At 51.3% G+C, this 20,090-nt stretch overlaps 1 protein-coding gene across 1 annotated transcript in view; it reads right to left on the bottom strand.

Moving 5' to 3' along the window:
• syne2b (spectrin repeat containing, nuclear envelope 2b) overlaps nt 1–20,090 on the bottom strand; it is a gene marked incomplete at its 5' end in the record, with an annotated part of 125,587 nt that overhangs the window by 90,677 nt on the left and 14,820 nt on the right. The window contains 24 exons of the mRNA XM_084181888.1: nt 56–385; nt 584–904; nt 1,093–1,422; nt 1,617–1,946; nt 2,034–2,304; nt 2,458–2,565; nt 2,798–3,000; nt 3,267–3,379; nt 11,696–11,903; nt 12,158–12,352; nt 12,574–12,675; nt 12,822–12,989; nt 13,158–13,316; nt 13,466–13,616; nt 13,867–14,025; nt 14,194–14,789; nt 15,001–15,315; nt 15,411–15,534; nt 15,758–15,873; nt 15,959–16,040; nt 17,470–17,666; nt 18,122–18,247; nt 18,719–18,853; nt 18,944–19,915. Coding sequence (XP_084038014.1) covers nt 56–385; nt 584–904; nt 1,093–1,422; nt 1,617–1,946; nt 2,034–2,304; nt 2,458–2,565; nt 2,798–3,000; nt 3,267–3,379; nt 11,696–11,903; nt 12,158–12,352; nt 12,574–12,675; nt 12,822–12,989; nt 13,158–13,316; nt 13,466–13,616; nt 13,867–14,025; nt 14,194–14,789; nt 15,001–15,315; nt 15,411–15,534; nt 15,758–15,873; nt 15,959–16,040; nt 17,470–17,666; nt 18,122–18,247; nt 18,719–18,853; nt 18,944–19,915 — 5,811 coding nt within the window. The remainder of the gene's footprint in view (nt 1–55; nt 386–583; nt 905–1,092; nt 1,423–1,616; nt 1,947–2,033; nt 2,305–2,457; nt 2,566–2,797; nt 3,001–3,266; nt 3,380–11,695; nt 11,904–12,157; nt 12,353–12,573; nt 12,676–12,821; nt 12,990–13,157; nt 13,317–13,465; nt 13,617–13,866; nt 14,026–14,193; nt 14,790–15,000; nt 15,316–15,410; nt 15,535–15,757; nt 15,874–15,958; nt 16,041–17,469; nt 17,667–18,121; nt 18,248–18,718; nt 18,854–18,943; nt 19,916–20,090) is intronic.

Here is a 20,090-nt window from a genome sequence, read left to right as displayed (position 1 = left end):
AATCATGGTGGGAGAGCCCTTATTCTTAATAGCACTATCGCAGCTGTAGACTAACCTGTGATTTGCGTAGTCTGTCTTCAGGCTTAGCCTCACTACACAGAGAGTGTAGGCTCTTCAACTGGCCTTGGACCCAGGCCTTGGTGTTCTCCTTTTGGGTTTCTAAGTCTCTCAACTGGCCTTCGATAGCGCTCTGCATCTCAGCCTTGGTAAGAGTCTCCTCTGCAGTCTGCAGGACTCTCCTCCACTCCTCCTCCATGTCTCTGACTGTCTGCTGAACCTCTCGTCTCCTGCTCTCCTCCAGGTCCAGGTGTTCACACAGATTCTGACCTCGTCTCCTCAAGTCCTGCAGCTTAGAGTCTCCATCAGGTCTGGAACTCAGGACAGCCTGAAGACAAAGACACAGATACTAAGTCAAAATTGAACTAGGCAGTTTAGAGAAAGACCAAAAGCCAAATCCATATTTCGAATGCCAAGTAAGACTCTGGTGGAAGAGCCATGAATTGTAACATCAGAATGAATGCTGAAAACAACAAGAAGTCCATATCTTCGGAGGATTTATAAGCACTTCCAGCTATACACAGACCTGTGCGGTATGTAGTCTCTCCTCAGTCTTGGTCTGGCTGCTCTGAGAGTATAGCTGTTGTTTCTGGTCTTTGACCCAGACCCGAGTGCCTTCCTTCCGGGTTTCAAAAGCTCTCAGCTCTTTGTCTAGTACCTCAGCCCGATCCAGCGCATCTTTTGCAGCCTGTAGGACTCTCCTCCACTCCTCCTCCATGTCTCTGACTGTCTGCTGAACCTCTCGTCTCCTGCTCTCCTCCAGGTCCTGGTGTTCACACAGACTCTGACCTTGTCTCTTCAAGTCCTGCAGCTTAGAATCTCCCTCAGGTTTGGAACTCAGGACGGCCTGGTAACAGACACAAACACTAGGTAAAGACTAAGGTAGTATAGTAAGCATTATGGACTTAGACTTAGCACAAAAAATACTAATAACAACCTTAGTCCAGAACTGAGCCTAAGCTCAAGCCCTAGTCTTTTCCCTACTGTAACCCAGACCCAAACACTAACCATGTCTACCATTAACTGTAGACTGACCTGTGCGGTTTGTATTCTGTTCTCTGTCTTGGCCTGGCTGCCCAAAGAAAGTAAGCGTTGATGTTGGCCTTTGATCCAAGGCCTGGAGTTCTCCTTCTGGGTTTCGAAGTCTCTCAGCTGGCCTTCGATAGCACTCTGCATCTCAGCCTTGGTAAGAGTCTCCTCAGCAGTCTGCAGGACTCTCCTCCACTCCTCCTCCATGTCTCTGACTGTCTGCTGAACCTCTCGTCTCCTGCTCTCCTCCAGGTCCTGGTCTTCACACAGACTCTGACCTCGTCTCCTCAAGTCCTGCAGCTTAGAGTCTCCCTCAGGTCTGCAGCTCAGGATGGTCTGAAAAGAAACACATATTGGTTAATAAGTACTTTAAGCATGTCTAATATGCAGCTGGCCAAAGGCATATCCAAAACTGTATACCAAACCAGTGCCCATACAATGACTCTTACATTAACCCTAAAGTAAGTGCCACTGTTAGTCACCCATACAGTGTTTCATACCATACGTGTCTGCAGCAGCTATAGACTGACCTGTGCTGTGTGTTTATGGTCCTCAGTCTTGGCCTGGTTGCCAAGGGAGTGGAGTTGCTGCTGCTGGTCTCTGACCCAGGTCCTGGTACTTTCTGTCTGGGAGTCAAACACTCTCAGCTGGCCATCGATAGCACTCTGCATCTCAGCCTTGGTAAGAGTCTCCTCAGCAGTCTGCAGGACTCTCCTCCACTCCTCCTCCATGTCTCTGACTGTCTGCTGAACCTCTCGTCTCCTGCTCTCCTCCAGGTCCTGGTCTTCACACAGACTCTGACCTCGTCTCCTCAAGTCCTGCAGCTTAGAGTCTCCTTCAGGTCTGGAACTGAGAATGACCTGGAGAGAGTAAAACACATGAACATCTTAAGGGAATCCTCTTAATATTCTTTGGGGGAAGTTTTCCATCATCTCCTATAGTTATACCTGTGCTGTGTGTATTCTCTCCTCTTTCTGGGTTTGGTGATGCAGTTGTTGTTGCTGGTCTCTAACCCAGGTCCTGGTGCTGTCAGTCTGGGTATCAAACCTTCTACTGGCCTCCTCCAGGACTCTCTGGGTCTCGGCCTGCTGCTGCAGTCTGGCCTCCAGATTCCGGTAGCGCTGCAGGAGGTTGTCAGTGTCAGTCAGCAGGTTGTCCCCTCTCAGGCCCTGCCTCCGCACCGACGAACACAGCTCACTGAGGGCCTCCACTCTCTCACTGGACCACAGAGAAGACAATGTATCACCACTACTCACTACATCACACCACGACACCACTACATCACTGCTCTACATTAACCCTTGAGTGTCTCTTTTGGTAGATTATTTGCTACACTCAAGATGTGTGCAAGTCTACAGTAACTCAATTCACCTTTCTTTGTGGAGATCTTTGAGAAAGTTGTTGACTTGTTCTCCTTCCACTGACTTGTGTTCCCAGGCCTGAAGCCAGTCATGGAAACGGTCATGTGCCTGCTGTAGACTGAAGAACACAAGAAAGACACCATGTTGACTAAAATGATGCATGCGACTGATAATGACCCATCGTCAAATGACTGATTGACTGATTGCTTACATCCTTCCTTCAGTATAATTGTGGTGCCATCTAGTAGTAACAGTGCTTATAGCAGTGTATAGTAGTAATGATGTATTGTATCACTATTAGGAATAGCAGTGTATAGTATTTAGTAGTGTGTAGTAGTAATAGTGATTACCTGTTGAGGGTTCTGAGGACAGTGTCCAGCTGGCTCTGCCTGCCCTCGCAGTGGGTTCTGAATGTGGCCAGCTCCTTCACCTGCTCCCCCAGCCAGCCCTTCAGGTGGGCCAGGTGCTCTGGCGGAACCTGCTCTCTGCCTCTCTCCAGGTGCTCTCTCACCTGACGCAGACGCTTCTCACCATCCTTAGACGCCAGGAAACACTGGTAGAAAAAGAGAGACATTATAACTCAGACAGAGCTGATGCTGGAGTTTCAAGCAATGTATCAGTCATGTCAAGAAGGTATTGGGATATTCTAAGAGAAATAGAGGTTCAATAGAGAAAATTCTGTCAATCCCAACCAATACTGTGTTCACCCATGTGATTACAGATCAAAAGATGTGATCAAGACCAAAACTCATCCTCCCCTTATGTCCATTTACATTGTCAGATGATTCTGTAAGATGTGATATCAGGCCTGCTACTCACAGCCAGTCTTTTCATGGAGGCCTCCACGTCCTGTTTACACTCTGGGTTCTCAAAGCACTCGTTCACAGACAACTGCAGGTCCTGGAACCACTCTTCAAACAACTGGCTCTCATCTGACGAAGGGAAAGATGACAAGAGAAGTAGTGAAGAAATGAGGGGGAACTGATACCTGACTAAACCAAGTAACCACTGAATGAAACTAGATTTCTTATGAATATTACTAACAACAGATTAAACAACTTTTGGCCAAGGGATCCGTGGAATAAATGTAAAGTGTGTAATACAATACAATATAATTTTATTCATCTACAATTTATGTTCTTAACCCTGGGCAACATGGTTCTGGGCGGCTCACAGGGATATTGGTATACACAGTACTCCACCAATTATAAATCTTTCAACTCAATACTATTCCTAAATGCGCTGTAATTTAAGCTTGAAAACAAAGTTTTGTCTCTGCCCCATGACACAATGTGTCGAATTGCAGGATATTAGCTTTAAAGCTGCAACAACAACAAAAAGATGCCAAGAGGCGGGCCTTTTAAATGTTCTTTGTCCAGCCATGCACTGCAGACTGTCACGACTCCCTTCAAAGCTGCCACTTCTCCTTGTTCGGGCAGGCTTCGGCGTTCGTCGTCACCGGCCTTCTAGCCACTGCCGCTCCTCATTTCATCATTCCATTGGTTTTGTCTTGTTCATTACACACACCTGGTTCATATCCCCTCATCAGTACCTATAAGTGTTCCCTCTGCCCCCCTGTCTTTGTGTGTGATTGTTTATTGTGAGGATAGTGAAGATCGGTGGAGCTCCTTGTATTTTGTATCGCAGGGTTATTTTCCCCGTGTGCCTTGTTGGTTCCAGTGCGCCTCTTTTGCGCACTGGACTGTTTTGACGCATTTCTGCGTAACTCTGTTTTCCGGAATAAATCCTGTTATTCTGTGATTTACCCTCCTGCGCCTGACTCCTTCAACTCACCCATCACAGAATCACACACCCGCCATGGAGTCAGCAGGAGAGGAGCACATGCCTGGAGTCGTGGCACGGGTCCGGGAGCATTCAACGATGCTAGCCAGCTTGGGAGAAGCGATGGATCGGGACTAGCTGGCCGACCGTATCCAGCCACCCACACCCCAGCACCCAGAGGGATCCATATATCCCGACCAACGGGATTTCGACGGGACAGCTGCTCTCTACCAGGGATTCCTCCTACAACTGGAGTTGTACTATTCGAATATCAGCCCAGCTCCATCGGAGCGGGAGAAGGTGTCCGCCCTCATCTCCTGCCTCTCTGGGAAAGCCCTGGAGTGGGCCAACGCGGTCTGGAGTGAAGGAGGAGCCGCGTTGGACAACTACGGAGAGTTTGCTCGCCTCTTTCGGGCCGTCTTCGATCACCCGCCCGAAGGTAGAGAGGCGGGCGAGCGGCTGGTCCACCTGAGGCAGGGGACGAGGACCGCGCAGGACTTCGCCCCCTGGAGTTTCGGACTCTAGCGGCTGGGTCTGGGTGGAATGAGTGGGCCCTCATCGACCACTTCCGGTGCCATCTACAAGAGGACGTCAGAAGGGAGCTAGCCTGCCGGGACACCATGTTGTCCTTCAATCAACTGGTGGACATAGCCATCTGGTTGGACAACCTGCTGGGTGCTAGAGGACGTCCTGGAAGGGGCCTGCCCATTCCACCCCCCCTCCCCCCAACCTGGATGGGTGGAGCGGCAATCCGGGAGAGCTGAGGACGACAGCGCCAGTGTCACTCTAGCGGCACGAGAGGAAATTCTCCTGCACGCTGTCGTCGACGTTCTTTTGGGTCTGTAGGCAGCAGGCAGGGCACTCTCGCGTCACCCCAGGTATCGAACACCCAGATTTGTTCAGAGCCCTCTGCTGCGCACTGTACCCTACACGTCCACTTTCCTTATTGCACAGTAGTTCCCCAATGTAAGGCGCTGGTCGATTCAGGCGCAGCTGGGAACTTTATGGTCATTTGCACATAGTCTAGGCATTACATTGGTTCCCCTTTCCATTCCACTCCCCATCAGAGCACTTGACAGTCGACCACTAGGGTCCGGGTTCGTTAGGGAAGTTACAGCACCAGTCACTATGGTTAAACACGAGACCCATAGAGAGAAAGTCACCTTTTTTATTATTGAGTCTCCTGATTTCCCTGTTGTGTTAGGTCTTCCCTGGTTAGCACTACACAACCCCACCTTTTCATGGCCGCAGAGGGTTCTCACGGGGTGGTCGCGAGAGTGTCAGGGTAGGTGTCTAGGTGTTTCTGTTGATGCAACCACGGTGGAAAGTCCAGACACTACCTCCACCGTGTACATTCCCCCTGAATACCTCGATTTTGCGCACGCGTTTCCCAAAACGCAGGCGACCAAATTACCACCTCATCGTGTGGGGGATTGCGCGATAAACCTCCGGGTAGACGCTGTGCCTCCCAGGAGTCATGTGTATCCCCTGTCGCAGGCTGAAACGGAGGCGATGGAGACATACGTCTACGAGTCCCTTTGTCAAGGGTTCATGAGTCCCTCCATTTCGCCCGCCTCCTCAAGTTTCTTTTTTGTGAAGAAGAGAGACTGAAGTATGCACCCTTGCATTGATTACCAAGCACTGAACAAGGGGACAATATGTTATAGTTATCCTCTACCCCTCATTCCATCTGTGATTGAGTCAATGCATGGGGGGCGCTTCTTCACAAAATTAGATCTCCGGAGTGTGTACAACTTGGTGCGTGTCTGAGAGGGGGATGAGTGGAAGACAGCATTCAGCACAACCATGGGGCATTACGAATACCTGGTGATGCCGTACTGTTTGATGAATGCTCCATCAGTGTTCCAGTCCTTTGTGAACAAGGTGTTTCGGGACATGCTTGGTCGCGGTGTAGTGGTCTACATCGATTTCATTCTGGTGTATTCCGCTACGCGCGCCGAGCATGTGTCCCTGGTTCGCAAAGTGCTGGCCCGACTGTTGGAACATGACCTTTATGCCAAGGCAGAAAAGTGTCTGTTTTCCAACAGTCCGCCTCCTTCCTCGGATACCGCATTACCACCTCAGGTGTGGAAATGGAGGGAGATCGCATTTCAGCCGTGTGTAATGTGTAATTGGCCGACTCCAACCACGGTTAAGGAGGTCCAGCGCTTTATTGGCTTTGCCAACTACTATCGGAGGTTTATCCGGGGCTTTGGCAAGGTCGCAGCTCCCATCACATCTCTGTTGAAGGGTGGGCCGTCCCGGCTCTGCTGGTCTGCTGAGGCTGACAGTGCCTTCAGCAACCTGAGGGTTCTGTTCACCTCAGCCCCGGTATTGGCCCATCCTGATCCATCACTACCTTTCGTAGTGGAGGTGGATGCATCCGAGGTAGGGATAGGCGCTGTCCTATCTCAACGCTCGTGCACGCTACCCAAGCTCCGCCCCTGTGCCTTCTTCTCCAAGAAGCTCAGTCCGGCGGAGCAGAACTACGACGTTGGTGATCGGGAGCTGTTGGCTGATGTCCGAGCTCTGACCGTGTGGAGGCACTGTCTCGAAGGGGCGAAACACCCTTTCCTCGTCTGGACGGAACACCGTAACCTGGAGTACTTCCTGGGCAGCGAGGAGGCTGAACCCTCGCCAGGCCAGGTGGGCCCTATTCTTCATCCGGTTTGAGTTTACTCTGTCATACATCCCGGGTACGAAGAAGGTGAAGGCAGACGCGCTGTCATGACTGTACGACACAGAGGAGAGTTCTATAGACAAGTTCTATAGTACGCACAAAGCCATCTCCACCTCAGTGTCCAGCTGGGCTGCAGTACGTGCCGTCTCTTGTCCGTGACCGTCTGATCTATTGGGCACACACGTCCCCCTCCTCTGGTCACCCAGGTATCGGTCGTACAGTGCGCTGCCTGACTGGAAAGTACTGGTGGCCTACCTTGGCTAAGGACGTGAGGGTGTATGTCTCCTCCTGCTCGGTGTGCGCCCAGAGTAAGGCACCTAGGCACCTCCCAGTGGGTAAGTTACAGCCATTACCAGTTCCACAACGGCCATGGTCCCACCTGTGTATTGACTTTCTCACTGATCTTCTCCTCTCTCAGGGTAACACCACCATCCTGGTCGTTGTGAACCACTTTTCAAAAGCCTGCCGCCTCCTTCCTCTGCCCGGTCTCCCCACGACCCTGCAGACTGCGGAGGCCCTGTTTACTCACGTCTTCCGGCACTACGGGGTGCCAGAGGACATAGTGTCTTACCGGGGTCCCCAGTTTACATCCAGGGTCTGGAAGGCGTTCATGGAACATTTGGGGGTCTCGGTCAGCCTGACCTCTGGTTTTCATTCACCCCGAGAGTAATGGGCAGATGGAACGGGTGAATCAGGATGTGGGTAGGTTCCTGAGGTCCTACTGCCAGGACCGGCCGGGGGAGTGGTCAGTGTTCTTGCCATGGGCAGAATTTGGCCAGAACTCTTTTCGCCACTCCTCCACTAACCTATCACCCTTTCAATGTGTTTTAGGTTATCAGCCGGTTCTGGCACCGTGGCATCAGAGCCAGACCGAAGCTCCTGCGGCGGATGACTGGTTTTGGCGCGCGGAGGAGACGTGGAACGCTGCTCAAGTCTCCTCCGGGATATCCTCGATCCCTCCCTATTGCGGGATTTCCACCATCGCCATCCGGCTCGCCCTGCTGCACGTCCTCCTGGCCGTCCCCGAGGCCGGTGTCAGCACGCTGCTGGAGCTGCGCGTCAAGGGGAGGGTACTGTCACGACTCCCTCCGAAGCTGTCACGCCCTGGCCTATATAACTCTAGCTAGTTTGGTCAGGGTGTGAATAATCTATGTTTGTATTTCTTTGTTTGGCCGGGTGTGGTTCCCAATCAGAGGCAGCTGTCGCTCGTTGTCTCTGATTGGGGATCATACTTAGGCAGCCAGTTTTCCTGCCTGTGTTGTGGGTTTTTGTTTGTGTTCGGTTAGGGTGGCTTGTTAGTGTTAGCCTTCCGACGTCACGTTTCGTTGTTTTTGTATGTTTATTCAGTTCAATAAACATGGATGCATTTCACGCTGCGTCTTGGTCCGTCCCGTCTATGAACGATCGTGACAGAAGCTGCCACTTCTCCTTGTTCGGGCAGGCTTCAGCGTTCATCGTCACCGGCCTTCTAGCCACTGCCGCTCCTCATTTCATCATTCCATTGGTTTTGTCTTGTTCATTACACACACCTGGTTCATATCCCCTCATCAGTACCTGTATAAGTGTTCCCTCTGCCCCCTTGTCTTTGTGTGTGATTGTTTATTCTGAGGATAGTGAAGCTCGGTGGAGCTCCTTGTATTTTGTATCGCAGGGTTATTTTCCCTGTGTGCCTTGTTGGTTTCAGTGTGCCTGTTTTGCACACTGGACTGTTTTGACGCATTACTGCGTAACTCTGTTTTCCGGAATAAATCCTGTTATTCTGTGATTTACCCTCCTGCGCCTGACTCCTTCAACTCACCCTGTCACGCCCTGACTCTGGGGACTCGTATTTGTTGAGTCAGGGTGTGTATTTTCTGTGTGGTATGTTCTATGTTGTGTTTTCTAGGTTTAGATCTAGATCGTCTAGATCTATGTTGGCCGGTGTGGTTCCCAATCAGAGGCAGCTGTCGCTCGTTGTCTCTGATTGGGGACCATACTTAGGCAGCCTATTGGCACTAGTGGGTTGTGGGATCTTGTTCCGTGTAAGGTATGTTGTGTTGTGCTGCCTTGGACTTCACGTTTCGTTTGTTATTTTGTCGTTGTGGTTAATATTTATTATTTTATTATACATATATACATGTACGCATATCACGCTGCGCCTTGGTCCGTCCCGTCTATAAGCGAACGTGACAGAAGATCCCACCAAACGAGGACCAAGCAGCGTGTTCAGGAGCAAACGCCGGGAATTCAACAGGAGGTTACATTAGTAGATGTCCTCCTCGGTTGGGGGAGAATTACGGAGGAGGCCGTCCGTTACCGGAAGGCGATGAAGGAGGATGCCCAGGTAGGAGAGGAGAAACGGCGCCAACAGTGCCGACGACGGAGACCCAAGAGGCAACCCCAAGATAAAAATTTTGGGGGGGCACACGGTGTGGACGACGAGGCAGCAGGAGGCCGTTAAAGGGCGGATCTGCAGGTTAGGAGAGGAGGCCACCATGTTACGGGGGCTATTGGTTCAGAGGGAGCAGGAGTTATTCGGTCAGAGGGAGGTGCTACAGGAGGCTAAAAGGGAGAAGGAAAGTGTAGAGGCACGGCGAGAGGAGCTGGTTAGGCAGCAGAAGGAGCGGGGGTTTATAAAGGAACCCAGTCCCGCTTCTCGCACCAAGAAAGTGGTGCGTGTCACCAGTCCGGTCCGGCCCGTTCCTGCTCCCCGCACCAAGCCAGTGGTGCGTGTGTCCAGCCCGGCACGGCCTGTTCCTGCCCCTCGCACCAAGCCAGTGGTGCGCGTCGCCAGCCCGGCCCGGCCTGTGCCTGCCCCTCGCACCAAGCCAGTGGTGCGCTTCGCCAGCCCGGTCCGGCCTGTTCCTTCCCCTCGCACCAAGCCAGTGGTGCGCGTCGCCAGCCCGGTCCGGCCTGTTCCTGCCCCTCGCACCAAGCTAGTGGTGCGCGTCGCCAGCCCGGCCCGGCCTGCCCCTCGCACCAAGCCAGTGGTGCGCGTCACCAGCCCGGTCCGGCCTGTTCCTGCCCCTCGCACCAAGATAGTGGTGCACGTCGCCAGCCCGGCCCGGCCTGTTCCTTCCCCTCGCGCCAGGCCAGTGGTGCGCGTCGCCAGCCCGCCCTGTTCCTGCACCTCGCACCAAGCCAGGGGTGCGCGTCGCCAGCCCGGTCCGGCCTGTTCCTGTCCCTCGCACCAAGCCAGTGGTGCGCGTCGCCAGCCCAGTCCGGCCTGTTCCTGTCCCTCGCACCAAGCCAGTGGTGCGCGTCGCCAGCCCGGCCCGGCCTGTTCCTGCCCCTCGCACCAAGCCAGTGGTGCGCGTCGCCAGCCCGGTCCGGCCTGTTCCTGCCCCTCGCACCAAGCCAGTGGTGCGCGTCGCCAGCCCGGTCCGGCCTGTTCCTGCTCCTCGCACCAAGCCAGTGGTGCGTGTGTCCAGTCCGGCACGGCCCGTGCCTGTTCCACCGGTGCCTGGTTCGGCACCGGTCAGCTGCTCCATTCCGGAGCCAGAGCAATCCGCTTCACCGGGGTCCAGTCCAGCTCCGGTCAGCGGCTCCACTCCGGAGCCAGAGCAGTCCGCTCCACCGGTGCCTGATCCAGCTCCGGTCAGCTGCTCCACTCCGGAGCCAGAGCAATCCGCTTCACCGGGGTCAAGTCCAGCTCCGGTCAGCGGCTCCACTCCGGAGCCAGAGCAGTCCGCTCCACCGGTGCCTGATCCAGCTCCGGTCAGCTGCTCCACTCCGGAGCCAGAGCAATCCGCTTCACCGGGGTCCAGTCCAGCTCCGGTCAGCGGCTCCACTCCGGAGCCAGAGCAGTCCGCTCCACCGGTGCCTGATCCAGCTCCGGTCAGCTGCTCCACTCCGGAGCCAGAGCAGTCCACTCCACCGGGGTCCAGTCAAGCTCCGGTCAGCGGCTCCACTCCGGAGCCAGAGCAGTCTGCTCCACCGGTGCCTGATCCAGCTCCGGTCAGCGGCTCCACTCCGGAGCTAGAGCAGTCCGCTCCACCGGGGTCCAGTCCAGATCCGGTCAGCGGCTCCAGTCCGGAGCCTGAGCAGTTCGCTCCACCGTCGTCGGGTCCAGCTCCAGTCAGCGGTTCCAGTCCACACCCAGACGTCAGGGGCGCAACAGGGAGGTGGAGAGTAAGTGGTCGTCACGCCCTGAGCCGGATCCGCCTCCGAGGCGGAATGCCCACCCGGCCCCTACCCTGTTATGTTTATGTTGTGCGGTCGGAGTCCGCACCTTTGGGGGGGGGGGGGGTACTGTCACGCCCTGACTCTGGGGACTCGTATTTGTTGAGTCAGGGTGTGTATTTTCTGTGTGGTTATGTTCTAGGTTGTATTTTCTAGGTTTAGATCTAGATCATCTAGATCTATGTTGGCCGGTGTGGTTCCCAATCAGAGGCAGCTGTCGCTCGTTGTCTCTGATTGGGGACCATACTTAGGCAGCCTATTGGCACTAGTGGGTTGTGGGATCTTGTTCCGTGTAAGGTATGTTGTGTTGTGCTGCCTTGGACTTCACGTTTCGTTTTGTTTGTTATTTTGTCGTTGTGGTTAATATTTAATAAACATGTACGCATATCACGCTGCGCCTTGGTCCGTCCCGTCTATAAGTGAACGTGACACACCCATCACACAGACATCATAGTAAAACTCCTTGTAGGCTATTTTTATCGCACTCGAGTTGTGTTCTGATTATGAGGGGTCCCTGATGAATTTGCTATCACAAAATGGGTCCCCGGCCCCAAAAAGTTTGAGAGCCCCTGTCTTAAACAAAGTTCAAATGAAAACAACAACCAATTAAACAATAAATCCTTACTTTTGATGACCTTAATGAGGCCCTTCTCTCCCTCCTCCCGTTTCTGGTGGATCATGTCCTTGGTGTGTGAGATGGTCTCTCTGAGCCTGGTGCAGTCTGTAGACAGGGTCTGCAGCACCTGGGGGCTGGCCACGCTGGACATGAGGCCCACCTCCTTCAGCAATGACCCTGCCTGCTCCTCCTGGGCCTGTAGCTGCACACACAGATCCTACACCATGACAGAAAACATGTTCAATATCAACACAGAGACAAGGGTCCAGTCAGGCTGTATTATGGTCTATGTTGGTAGATATGTTTTATCTGGATAGGAGTTTGTTTGTGTCATTAAAAATAGTCATCTGAACTATTCATATGAATGATACATTTCACATAGTATAAACAATGACAGGTGAGTTTTGTCATTTAGTTGTCAGATGAGTTTAGTTAATGAAAGTTGTACAGTACGAGGAGGATGTACAGTACCTGCATCTGGGCCTGGTCTCCTGGCATACTGAGCGTGCCCAGAGAGGACTGGATGGTGTGCAGGGCAGACTGGCACTCTGTCATCTTCTCTGCCAGGTGTCTCTTTACAGCGATCAGCTCCTGGAAGACATCAGTGCTGTCGGAGAATAGCTCGTCCACTTGATCCATCTTCTTCCTCAGCTGGGTCTCCATCACCTGACGCAGGGGGAGTGGGGGGGGGGGGGGGGGGGGGGGGGTCACATGACACGGTGTGTGTTGGGAGGGTGGGTCAGTTGAGTTGAAAGTTATTGCCATTCTAGATGTCAATGCTAAATGACACCCTTTCCAATAACATGTATCATGTTTACAGTAAATACAGTAAATACTATGAAATAGAGCTACCTGTAGACTGGTAATAGCTCTGCTAGTTAACTTACCTGTAGCTCCAGTGGGGCCTCTTGGGTTTGAAGAAGCTCCTGGATCTCAATGGACTTCTTGTGGAAACGCTCGATGTTCTCCTCATGGGCATGGATCTCATCCTGAGGAAAACAGCACAATGTAACTAAAATAGATAGACTGCTGTAGAAGACTAATGACTTCAAACAAGCATTACTGAACCACACTAGTATTTAATCGATGATGATATAGGATGGTGGTTTGTGATAAGGATTGTATTGTGTCTTACCCTCATGGTCAGGACCTCCTGTTCGTTCTGAAAGGGGTGGCTCTCTGCAAACAGGGCAAGTTTGGCCCCCGCCCAGCCGTCCACCTCTCCCCCTAACATCAGCTGCTTGTCCCACAGCTCCAGCCCCAGGCGCAGGTTATCTATGTAGGAGTCTGTCTTCTCTGTCACCTGGGTCACCCAAAGACACACAGTGTCAATGTGAGAAGTGTCACTGTGACGTGTGTGTGTGTGAGTGTGTGTGTCTTTATGTGTCTGTGTCTGTGTCTGTGTATGCGTGCGTGCGTGTATGGTGTAGTGTAGTTCAGTGTAATATAATGTATTGTTTTGTGCTCCTACATCCAGCCACTGGTCCACCAGTCCATCAGCCTCGGCCTCAAACGGAGTCTCATTACAGTCAGGGATCTTCTTCAGATGGGACTGCAGCTGTCTGCACACCCCCTTGATATCCTCCATGCCTGTCCCCAAGCCACTCAGATCCTCCTTTATACCATGGACCTAGGGAAACGCATGTTATAATATAATGCACTATTAAGGCAGAAAATGAATCTAAGGTAGTGGCTGCCATCTAGTGCTATGTACAGGGGCAACTTCTCTCTGACAGAGGTGTATGTACAGTATATTTAACTAAGTGTGGAGTGTGTTACCTTAACTATAAGCCTCTGCAGGTTCTCCTTGCCCATGTAAGAGGCCTGCTCACTGATGGTCTGCTCCGCCCTCTGCATGGTGGTGCCTAAGTAACTGCGACAGCTCTGGAACATCTTTAGTAGTTCCAACAGGATGTTGCACTGCTCCTGTCTGCAAAGGGAACAAAAATTGGGATATATGTAAATATTATTGAACATGTATGATTGTCAATTTGCTTTATTCACAGTTCTGTATACTCTATCCCTCTAATAGTAGACACATTTTATTCCTCTATTCCTCCCACTTTCCTATTCCCCCATTTGTTCCTGTTCCTCCATCTCTCTCCTGTTCCTCCATCTCTCTCCCGTTCCTCCATCTCTCTCCTGTTCCTCCATCTTTCTAATCTGTTCCTCCTGCTCACCTGTCAGCCACAGCTCTCTGGGTGTCTTCCCACTGGGTCTTCAGCTCCTCCAGGGGGTTCCCTTCTCCCTCCTGGCCCTGAGAGTGGGCCTCTCTGAGTCTCTGGAGCTCAGAGCGCTGGGAGTTCAGCTGGCCCTCCAGGTCAGACAGGACACGCAACCTGAAAAAATAAAGAGGATATATGGAATAAGCCTCTGAAAAATTATGTCCACTCAAAGGTCCACTGAACTCTATTTCAATGTCATTCATTAAAATAGTATCGGAAGATGGGGCAAGAGTTTGCATGTATGGTCACAGTCCTTGCCATCTCACACACACAAACACACACCTCAGCTGCACAGCAGGCATGGTTGGCTCCTTTAGTCCCTGCCTCTCTGCTGCCTCCTGCACCTTCCTCAGCTCCCCCAGCAGAGTCCTCCTCCTCAGGCCTAGGCCCCTCGTCTCCTGCTCCCTCTGGACACTGTGCTGCTGGCTGGCCAGACTGCCGTCAGCCTCCTCAAGCCGCAGCACCAAGGCAGACACCATGTCCAGGCAGGAGGCTGGGGCCCCGTCCCGAGTTACAGACAGCCTGGCCCCCTGGAGTAGCAAGTCTAGCTGGGGGGCCTTGTCCCCCAGACTGTCCACACTCTGCCTGATCAGGGCCAGCTTGGAGCGGCAGTCCTGCAGTACCCGTGCATCACTACAGGGGGCACCCTGTACTCCAGAGATGTCCTGCTCTACGGTGCGCAGGGACATGAGGAAGCGGTCCAGGGCCCTGGCGGCTGCCTCGCTCTTACGGACTTGCTGTCTCAGCTTGTCCAGACTGTTTCTGTGGGTCTTGACCACGTGGGTCAGAGGTGAGCGGTCACTGGGATCCAGCTCACTGGACTCAGAGTCAAAACTAGACAGCTGGTCCAGCTCTCTCTGAATGCTCTCATCCAGGTCCTGTTGAGAGAGGAGAGAGACTATAAAGATAATGTACAGAAAGTTGGAATTATCAAAGTTGTTTGTGATTATCATTGGGATACAGTATACAGTACATTACAATTTATTTAATAAGGATCCAGTTATTATCTTTAAATTACACTAATCACTCAACTCAAAACCTAATAACAAATGGGTATTTCTTCCCTTAAAGGTAGGCCGTATTGTGTACCTTGATGTCCGTCAGGATGTTGGTGTTGGCCAGTGTAAATGCATTGATGTCCTTGGGCTCTCTGATGAAGCAGTCGAGGCGTTCGGAGAAGTCAACAACATGGTTCTCTATGGAGTCTATCTGTCTCAGAGCTGCCCCCAGAGAGCTGCCTCTCCTCTGCAGAGCTGACTGCTGGCCTCTCCACTGCTCCATCAGCTCAGCTCGGTCATGCTCCACACTCACACCACCACCACCACTCTCCCCACTGTACTGGGAGGTCTGGGAACACTGGTGGCCAAACTCAGACCACAGAGACTCTGTGTCCTGGCACAACGTCTGGATGAAAGAAATATAATCACTCATAGAAAAATACAAAAACCTTCAAACTAAAAGGCCCCTTGAACTAAGAGGTCAAGTAATATGCAGTGTACCTGTATCTCCTGTAGACGTGTGTGCAGGTCTTTGAGAGAGACTGAGTCAGTGGTCAGGTCTCTCTGGGAATTCTGTTCGATCTTGGCTAGTTGAGCCTGCACAGCCTTCTTAGTAATGTCATATCTGAGAGGGAAATTAGTCATTGTGATGAAGAAATTGATCAATTGAGGATTATTGTGATATTTGCAATGCTGGTTCGTGAAATCAACATAGCCTAAGTTCCAGACTGTTTTGGAATTCAAAAATAAATGATCATTGCCTTGTTTGGTAATACAACAACAACAGAGTTGGTTAAGACAAGAACAGACTTGCACCCAGCCTTACACTCACCAAGCGGTAAGCCTACCTTTCTAATGCCTCCTTTTTGGCAGGATCCTCCTCTATGACTGGCTGCTTGTCAATCTCCTTCTTGTCAACAACCCTCTTCTCAACAACCGCAGTCTTCACAACAACTTGTGAAACCTACAAAAGAGAAATGATCAGATACATTATTTCTTAAATCAGGGCATGTGTCTTTATCATAGGTACGGTAGGTACCAGGTCCTACCTCAGTTGGGCCTGGAGGTTTGTCACTCTTCACTGTAGATTCCTTCTGTGGGGTCAGATCTTTCCCCAGGTCAAGGGGAATTCTATTGGAAAACATTGAAAAACAATCCAGTCATGTATTGCAATTGCAATTGCAATTGTCAGTCATACATTCTGCAGGTAATGTCTTGTTCACAGGCCCGGTCCTGGCCATCCTGCTACCCTAGGCAGACAATACAAATTGCCGCCCTCCTCCCCTGCAAAACTAGAATACTGTAGCCTACACTGTTGGGCCGCAATGGAATTTTATGAATGCCCATCCATGTGCTAGGCCCACCATTTGTAAAACAGGTAGTAGCATTGGCTTTATTAGTCCTGATTACTGTGACTAATCAATTTGGCTATTTGAGCTCTGCATCAGCTACCCAACTTTATCAGGAGTTATCCTGAGCCTATTTTCAATGAGAATCCATGTGTTTACACAGTGGAAAATGCAGAAGTATTTTATTTTTCGCTATGATGCATCTCATAACATGTTTTACGAATACAAACTTGAAATCACTAAATCATAATGACAATTTAGCCCAGACAGTAGTTGTGAGTAGCCTGATTGTCCATTCTATATTTAAGCAATAAGGCACGAGGAAGTGTGATATACGGCCAATATACCACGGCTAAGGGCTGTTCTTAAGCACGACGCAACACGGAGTGCCTGGATACAGCCCTTAGCCGTGGTATATTGGCCATATACCACAAATCCATGAGGTGTCTTATTGCTATTATAAACTGGTTACCGACGTAATTGGAGCAGTAAAAATAAATATTTTGTCATTGCTGTGGTATATGGTCTGATATACCATGGCTGTCAGCCAATCAGCATTCAGGGCTCGAACCACCCAGTTAATAATGTCCATTTTACTTTGACCTGTCCTGTTTTAGGATATATTGTTTGTTAACATGTCATATTCAAATCGAAAAGCATTTTTTATTTGATTGGGCACTAGGTTAGGCTATTTGATCTGAGAAACGTGCATGATGTAAAGTGTCTGTCTCATGACATTGTCATAAATTTGATCTCCAGCCTGTAGGCTACAGACAACGCCACAAACTCTTTCTACCATAGGCTATAGGCTACATGATTTATGTTTTTGACGGAACGTTGGTGGAGCGCCACAGCGGTGCGTCTCTCCAACAACACCCTGCAGAGGAGCACTGGGCATGGACAAGCTAAATATTTTTGCACCCCTGCCTTTGACAAAGTTGGCACTGCTTATCACGGGCAGCATCAGCGCTCACCTAAATAGCCCATATGCCACTGGGTGAGAGAAATTGTCATTGTTTTTAGGCAGAATTATGTGAGGTGTTATGCATTGTTGGAGGTGCGTCTTGGTCAGTTTAGCTCTGAAAATGGCGCCCTCGTCAATCTGCCGCCCTAGGCAGCCGCCTAATCCTGTCTAATGGGCGGGCCGGCCCTGCTGGTTCATTCCTTCTTTTCTAATTTTTTCAACCCAGTCTCTCTCCTCTGTGTCTTACCCAGGTGTGTCGGGGGGTGGTGTGTCCCTGTCCCCGCTGAACTGGCGCTGGATGGCGGCCAGTCTCTTCTCACACTCCCTGAGCTGAGCCTGGGCCAGACGGTGTGCATCCTCGGGGCTCAGGGTGTCACACAGCTCCTTCAGGGCCTCCAGGTGCTGCCCAGCCTGGGCTAGGCTGCCCTCTGCAGAGAAACACGCCTGGAGACACAGCAAGAGAGTCATCAGTCTACAGGTGTCTGATGTACTGCCACTGTCGACCTAACAGGTGTCAACAACCCGCAGCTGTTTGTAAACAACCCACAACTCACACTCATTTTGCAGTTATTGCCTACTACATAACGGTCTCTTTCATCTCCCGAGACCAGAATCCTAACTCAACAAAGGCGAGAGGAGAGCTACAGAAAGTTGTAATTCAGTCAAATCGGGTTAAAAGTCAGTGCCTTCACAATGTCAAATCACCCATTAGTAATATGAAATTTTCTGATCTAGCATCAGGAAGCAGATATTGCTTAATTATCATTTATAGAACTTCAATAGAGAATAGAGAACAGAAGACAAAACAACATTTTGCATGCAGTTTAGACACCTGTTTTTTCATGCACCTGTCCACCAGAGCATGCGATGGGGTTAATGTTAGGTTAGAGTTATTTTACCTTCGCTTTGGATGCTAATTTTGAGTTAAAGTGCATCTCACACTGCAAGGCAGCTGTGTTAAAGTCTTTTCTCTTAATCTCAAATCGTAAATGCTGCAAAAACACCGCTGTCTCAGCTCTCACAGCCTAGATCACAAAAACCGAAAGCATACACAAACTTAATCTGATGACACACATACAGTAGAATGCTTGTTAGGGATTTCATTGCTCATACGAATAACAAAACGTAGTGGAGTAAATTAAAAACGATTCAGAACAGATTTTCATCCAAGTGAATATCACATAGACATGCAGTGTAGAATTCATTCAATATGATTAGGGACACTGTGGTCATACACACAGAATTAGATGCTTTATATTTACATTTTAGTCATTTAGCAGACGCTCTTATCCAGAGCGACTTACAGTTAGTGAGTGAATACATTTTCTTTCATACTGGCCCCCCGTGGGAATCGAACCCACAACCCTGGCGTTGCAAACGCCATGCTCTACCAACTGAGCTACACAGGACTATATTTATATATCTGTAAAACAAACTCATACAGTATCTATATCCTAAAATACACACACAGACAGACAGACAGACACACGCCCTACCTCCCATTGGGTCCTGACAGACTGTGTGAAAAACTCCATATCTCTGAGCTGAGGCATGGTGCAGAAGGCCTCCATACCCTCTGCTGCCCTCAGGAACACTTTCAACAGCTCAGGGTCCAGGGTCCTCAGGGTCTCCTGGTTGAGGGAACACAAACACAATCAGACTGGGTAATAATGTGGCTTTAGAACAACTATAAACCAACAAAAATTATTCAAATTCCTTACCTCCTTTACTGAAGCTTGTTCGATAGATATGTGTTTGTCTTTGAAGACATTAATGGCAGCCAGGATGTGCTCTTGCAGGCAGTGCTTGGCCTCCTCAAACTGGTTCCTGGCCAGGGCCTGAGCCTTGGCATAGGCCTCCGTGTAAGCCTGGGGTGGGGCCTGGGCCAGAGCTGGGGGTTTCATCTGGAGCTCCGGGGAATCTGGTGGTGACTGGGGAAGGAGATGAGGCTCAAAAAGAGGCTGGGGCTGGGTCTTAGGCTGGAACTGGGGCTTGACCTGGGGCTGAGGCTGAATATTGGGCTGGGGAGGTGGCTGGGGTTGGGTCTGGGGCTGAGGCTGGGTCTGGGGCTGAGGCTGGATCATGGGCTGGGGCTTGTTCTGTGGCTGTGCGTGGGGTTGAGCCTGGATCTGGGGCTGAGAGTGAGGCTGAGGGAGGGGCTGAGGCTGCAAATGGGTTGGGGGTTGAATTTGGGGCTGGGGAGGTGGCTGAGGCTGGAAATATGGCTGGGGTTGAATTTGAGTCTGGGGATGGGCCCATGGCTGCTGTTGGAACTGGCCTTGCTGGGCCTTAACATTGGTAAGGTTGTAGGCTATCACCTGAGGCTGCTGTTGAACATGGCTTTGGGGCCGTATTTGGGCTTGAGGTTGGCCATAAGGCTGGCCATAAAGATATGCCTGGGGGACTTGCTCTGGCCTGATTGGGGCCCATTGCTGTGGTGGAGCTTGACCTAGTGGGTAAGCCTGAGGAAGGGGGTGGCGTTGGACCATGGGCTGAGGATAGGCTTGTGGCCGTGGTTCAGGTCTGACTTGGGTTACCTGGGTTAATGGCTGGGGATGACCCTTTGGCTGAGTGTAAGTTGGGCTGAAGGGTCTGACTGGGGCCCATTGTTGGGGTTGAGCCTGAGCAGGGGAATAAGGCTGAGGATGAAGCTGGGCCTGGGGGTGAGGCTGAGCTTGAGGGTAAGGCTGGGCCTGGGAGTGAGGCTGGACCTGGGGGTGAGGCTGGACCTGGGGGTGAGGCTGGACTTGAGTGTGAGGCTGGACTTGAGTGTGAGGCTGGGCCTGGGGGTGAGGCTGAACTTGAGGGTGAGGCTGAGCCTGGGGATGAGACTGGACTTGAGGATGAGGCTGGGCCTGGGGGTGAGGC

Source organism: Coregonus lavaretus (genome assembly GCF_964263955.1).
Source record: "Coregonus lavaretus genome assembly, chromosome: 18".
NCBI classification, from domain to species: domain Eukaryota; kingdom Metazoa; phylum Chordata; class Actinopteri; order Salmoniformes; family Salmonidae; genus Coregonus; species Coregonus lavaretus.
This window is presented reverse-complemented; position numbering and strand designations above follow the sequence as displayed.